Consider the following 6,449-nt stretch of genomic DNA (forward strand, 5'->3'; position numbering starts at 1 on the left):
TATCGATTGTACGTCCAAATGCAATGAGTACTTTTTTTTAGCAAATTTAATTTTCTATAAAAATGTTCCTGATAAATTTTCGCCTATATCCATAACTTAATCTGCAATTAAAATTTAAATTCAAGTAAATTATATATTATTTTTTATAAATATAGTTTTTTCATATTAAAATATATTTTACAGGCCAAATATCGATTGTACGTCCAAATATAATGAATACCTTCTTGTAGCAAATTAAATTCTCTATAAAATTATTTCTTATCAATTTTTATTTAATTCCATAACTTTATCCGTAATTTAAACATTAAGTAAAATATTCACAATGGCTCCGAAATTTGACCTCAATTCCGAGATTTATCTTTCGTGAATTAATGTTATTTGTAAATTAATAATTAATTTTTGATAATAATGTTAAACATAAAGTTTATTCTTGTTAAAGTTCAAATATTGTAACTAATATTAATTTTTTTTTCATCACATTTACTCAAACATTACGAAAAAAAAAAAAAAAAAACGAAATTTCTCAATATTTTTATCAAAATTAAAACTAAAGCATATTAATTAAATATAAATTATTTCCACATTAACTCCCATCTGGTTTTCTCGATGAAACACAGCTTTATATACACATATGTCTACATATGACAATTTTAACATGAATATATATATATATATATATATGTATATTATTTTATCAATGCAAAGTATTCCGCCGTTACGTAAATAATATCCATTAAATGATTGGCTATGCCAAGAAGCAATAGGTCAAGCAGCCGTCGGTCCACTTTGTCTTACTCTCATACATTATTATTTTTATTATACATAAATATATAAGTATGGCAATGGATATATATTAAGGACTTCTGGCATTGAATTTAATATATTATTATATACTTAAATTCATTTTCCGTAGTACAAATTTAAAATGTCCCATATGTTGCATACATAACTTATGTGTCACACGTGCCATCTACTTGGTGACATCCATCGACGATGGATACAACCCAAGAAAAATTTCTTTTACACATACGCGTGACCAATTGTCTCCACAGTAGCATATGTTGATTTTTTACTTTCAAAATTTCTTTTTAAAAATTACCGATGAAAAATATATAATAGACATGCCAAGAATTTCATGGTGAAAATTAAAAAAAAAAAAATAGGTAACGGTGGAAAGACCTAATTTTGGAAAAAAATTATATCACTTGTTGAAGTGATTTTCAATAAAATTCAACGAGAACATATTCTGAAAAATGAATGCTTTTACTGTATCACATATGGAAAGGGCGGGGAAAATGAAACCGCTATGGAAATAATGGATTTTTGTGCATTTGAATACGGTATAACCTTTTTCATCTCCATTCGAAGCAATTGAACCAAATTTTCAGTTGTCATGAAAAAAAATGTTCCATGGGTGGGCAAAAATGGACTACCCAATAAAAAGAAAATTAAAAAAACAGAAATGCAGTACAATTGGTATTGTATTCAAAAAAATTTTGGATACTCAAAAATATACAAAAATGATTGTAAAAGTCATAAATGACAATTGAAAACAACTTTGGAAAATAAAAAAATTTTTATCAAATTTTCGAGTGATCCATTTTGCCCACTTTCTGCCCAAGTTAATTAATATTCAAGATTTAGTGACAAAATCTACAAATTTTAAATCTTACCGATCACATGGAGTCTATGTGACCCTAGTCAATTTTCAAATCCAAATATTTCACAAATATTCAGTTTTTGGAAAAAGTCATGCACCATAAACAATTTGCAGAGTGAATGCGAATTTAAATTAAATCTGTGATTACTTCGAATTCAACCCCAATTTTCAACCCAATTCCATATTTTTTTTACAGTGCGATGTATAGTATTTCCATAAATTTTTTGTGAGAAAAAGGTATCAAAATTTCTGCGTTCGAGGTGTGCAAAATTGTCTTAGTCTATGGAGGAAAGAATGGTAAAAAAAGTGAACCACTGAATGTAAATAGTGACAGAGTATTCCAATAAAACAAAAGTTGATTCTAAATTTGCAACACTGAAGTATCTCTTAATTGGCGAGAGAAGTGTCTATCCTTAGATTGCTTCTTCATTTTCTTACTCGTGTGTGGTCTATATCTTCTATAAATATTATGTATACACAGATATATGTTCAATGTATTTTTATTCAACAACGTCAACGCTAGTGTTAAACGACTGACGAAAAGTAAAGGACAAAATCCGAAAAATAAAAAATGACTATGAAAAGAGTTAAGATGATGACAAAGATGGCCAACTAAACCAACTTATTTAGAATGAGAGATGAATAAATAACAGTCGTAGCATAAGTAGAAGAAGACGAAGAAGAGTAAAAAGGTACTGTGTGAAAATGCGTGGGCTGTTATTTACGACAAGATTCAGAAGGCGCATAAGAATGTCATCATGAAAGATGCAACTGAATAGCAGGAGTGCCGAAAGAAAAAAATATTAAAGAAGGCTACAAGTATGCTGTAAATATAGTAAGTGAATATGATGAGCAGTAAAGAATCTAGAGAAGCATATTCTTGATTAATAAAACTGCAACAAGTAATAAAGTTGACGGAATTAAAAAGATTAGTGGACTAGTCGACTGAAGAGTTGCTCATGATTAGACTTAAAACAGATGGTGTGGTCGTAAGAATGATTGACCGCCGGTGGACCAAAGTAATAAAACACCCTAGCAGCTTAGCCAAGACCGCAGAGTCACGTGGCATCAAGCCATCGTCTCTGATGCTGGACACTCAACTGGCTCTCAGATTATTCTAGACACTACTACAGTAAATCTGTTTACCCAACAACCAATCTAACGTGGATTTCAATTCTTCAGCTGGTTGCCAAAACTCCAACTGTTAAACTGAAGGAAACTCAAGGAAACTTGCCAAGAGTTTCATCTGCTAAACCAGCTAAATTGCTTTATATTTTTTCTAAACATGGCTAAATGATCGATGGGATTCCTGCTGGATTTTGCCAGGACGATGACGGCTACTTCGGCCAGTCTTCAATAAATTCCATATTCTTGCATTCCAAAGCCCGATAAAAATTGGATGTATTCTATGTTCAATGCAGTGCCATGTAACGACAAATAAACCTGCTTGAAACTGCTGGCCTCCAGAGAATGACTTTAAATTTTAAACGTCGAGAGTACAGCCTACAGATGACTCAGCGTTTTATTTAAAAAAAGTGTTGATGATGCTTGGAGTACTATTGTCCAGGTCACAAGTGCATCAGCTAATAATAATTCATTCAAAAATAATGTATGTCATACACACAATTGTGTTTCATAAGAGTCATTTGTCGAGTCTGTGTGTACAGGAAGACCACCAGCACAAGTATCCTCATCATCATCATCATCATTGACCAAATCATTTGTATGTTTTATAGACGCATGCACCTAATTGCCGGTTAATAGTGATTGCTATGAGAAACAGTTGATACAAAAGTCAAGAAACGAGTCATTTTCATCATTGACATCCATCACTGAAACAATGATACTGTTTTTCCGTTCAACTGTTGTGTGTATTATGGTCTTATATATTTATTGAGTAACTGATAACTGGGTATATCAAGAAGTTGTAAGCAAGTTCGCGTGCTGCACTTAGTCATGATGGCGATCCGCGAAAAGGAATAGAAGGTTATCGAGTTTAAATTATATAGAAACGCGAACGGAAAACGAGTAGTATAATAGCCAACCATCCACGTGGCAGTTTTCTATTCTGTAATTTGCCCTTGCCATTATTCTGATATGCAATACCGTTTTTACAGAGAGTAAGGCGGTACTTAGCTGGATACTGCTATAAAAGTTAAATACTGCATTGCTTATTACAAGTACATATATATCTTATTGCTATTGAATATAAATATTAATACTCTTGTAATTTCTGGTTTGCAGATACTCGGCTAACAAATATGGCAGTACATATGTGTATTTATTTAAAATAACTCATATGTACTTTAATGGCAGCACGGTAGTCGATAATAAAATCATCAGCTAGACTTTGAGATTTGCTATTAACATTAACGATAACGTCTTCCGATAGTGAGAGATAAAAAAAACACATCGAGCTGTTTCCCAACTTGTTAGCTTGTCCACCAGATGTCTTTTTCCAGCTCATCTGTACGACGTTTCGTTAAGTTTAGAAAATAATTAAGTCGTTGATTTCATTTAGTAATTTATGATATTTTATTGTAATTTATAAAGACAGAAAATAAGTCTATTAGCGATTAATATGATAAGTGTGCTGTCAACATTAATTCCAATAGATTGTCGTTGATAGTGTCTGATAGATGTGTGTGTATAAGTGTTCTATGTTCTATGCTATGTAGGTAGTTATATATTTAGCAATAAAGATAATAGCTTTTAACTATTACTGATTTAACAGAAGCAATTTTCATTCCCGCATATTCTTCGTCGCCAATATATACTGCCGTTATTATCGTATGTGATAGCTGTGGTAGTGTGTAATCAGTTAACTATCGGTGTTCAGCGGATAGTGTGTGGCCGAAAAAGACCAAAGAAGAGTAAAATAAAAATAATGAATATTAAGGAACAGCTAGTGGAGTTTAATAAGACAGAGATGCGGGTTGGCACGTAGCCTCTTTGGCACAAGTTTCTTATATATACGTTATACACCAAGACGGTTCATTAGCGCTGTCATTTTACATCATGTGTGGTTTGAATATATGTCTCGAAGACAAGTGGACGATGAAGAAGCTATTTGCAGCTTTAAGCTACAGTTCTATTTGATATATAACTTTTCAAAGTTATATAGTTTCCCTTATTACTGTTTTACAATTCAGGTATTCACAGCTCTGTTGGAACAAACTCAAAATTGAAATATTCTGAACTAATTTCTCTGTCAAGAATGGCATCAGGAAATGTCATATTTTATATGCCTGTGGTTAATGATGGATTATTCTCTGAGGATTATTTTGTGGTGACACATAACTCAGCTTTTTTTTAACGAGAAAGAGAAATAACTTACCGAGCTGATGTAATTTCCCACTGCCAATGGACTGTTGGAGTGAATGCCTGGACTGTTGTTGCTGATGCTGATGGGCCTGTTGTTGCTGTTGCCGTGAATCCCGCGCCATTATGGCTGCTATACTGAAGTCCGTGGCGCATTGTCGATTTGAATTACAATTACTACTACTACTACTATTATTATTATTTAAATTATTAAGAAGGCTGCTGTTTGGTGATGGACTAGAGCTGTCATCACCCTCGGCACCGTCGTCGCTTCTTGTTGTACATCTGTCAGGAATAACTCCAGGTGTTGCTGATACAGCAGTGGTCACCTCGGACTCGCCGCATCGCGGCATTTTCCCGCCGTCGGCGCCACCCCCGAGAAGTGACTGTGATGTGTCCTCCTCGTCCTTCTCGCTGCCGGCACCCACCCCGCCGTACGTAGTCAGGGTCAGTCCGTTTCTCTTCCTTGCAGCAAGACCTCGCGACTCCAGCAACATTACCTACACCCACTTCCGTCAAACCCAGCCACACTGGTTATTATTATATTAACCAACAAGTTTTACTTTAATCAGTACCGTCACAACCTCATCCAATCCTGTCCAGCTTTGCTGCTCCCGTCCCAAAGTATTCAATAAATAAATAAATTAATAAATATGAAAAGCAGAGTAGTCATACACTTCCACTAAACATATGCTGGTCCCGGAAATATTTCCAATTTAAAGACACTCGATATTGGAGCAACAGTAGCTGCTGCTTGTAATCTGATATCAAATTGTTGATAGTAATTGACGGTCTGTTGGGTCATAAACACAAACAAAACAATGGAGATCGTTTATGATTACCGATCACCACCCAGAAGCTCAACATCCCCGATTGTTAATAGAATATTTAAAAAAAAAACACAAACTGACAATTGATCCACGTTAGCACTTGAACGTTACTCTTAAGCACTGATGCCGCAGTTGTACTCCACGAGTTACTGAGACAAAGTGAGATGATCAAAAGGATGTAACCGCGTTATGAACACATGGATGTATGTGTGTGTAAGTATGTGTGGATGTGTGCATGTGTATCTATCACACCGGTCAGACATCAAGTAGCAGAAAGACCAAGATGTTTTTGAAAAATCGTGAGTGTGAATGGGGTGGATCGAACCGTGAACGCGCGGACAGACGATCGGTTTGGACCGAGTAACAGACCGGTTGCCTGACAGACTGACCTGCGCCGCGACGGGATGGCTCGCATTCACAACCGCCCCCCGCGTCCTACCCTTCTTTCCCACTCTTAAAGCTACTCGACGACATCAATGAGAACGTATTACCCGCGTACTAACCCGAGGGGCGTGTCGGGGTCTGGCTCCGCCCCCGTGGTTCCTGCACATCAAGGCACGCCCACAAAAAAGATATTTCTGTGAGCAAGCGGTCGTTATTGCTTGATCCGCAGCCTGTCACAACGCCTCCAGTACATT

The 6,449-nt window shown here is 35.2% G+C and overlaps 1 protein-coding gene across 2 annotated transcripts in view; it reads right to left on the reverse strand.

The window, feature by feature from the left end:
- LOC103580465 (T-box transcription factor TBX20) overlaps positions 1-6,180 on the reverse strand; it is a 30,502-nt gene extending 24,322 nt beyond the window's left edge. For both annotated transcript variants that reach the window (XM_014440268.2, XM_014440267.2), the window contains exon 1: positions 4,998-6,180. In XM_014440268.2, the coding sequence (XP_014295754.1) occupies positions 4,998-5,478 (481 nt within the window). In that variant the 5' untranslated portion in view covers positions 5,479-6,180. The remainder of the gene's footprint in view (positions 1-4,997) is intronic.
- Between the last annotated feature and the right edge of the window lie 269 nt (positions 6,181-6,449).

Source organism: Microplitis demolitor, chromosome 7 (genome assembly GCF_026212275.2).
Source record: "Microplitis demolitor isolate Queensland-Clemson2020A chromosome 7, iyMicDemo2.1a, whole genome shotgun sequence".
NCBI classification, from domain to species: Eukaryota; Metazoa; Arthropoda; class Insecta; order Hymenoptera; family Braconidae; genus Microplitis; species Microplitis demolitor.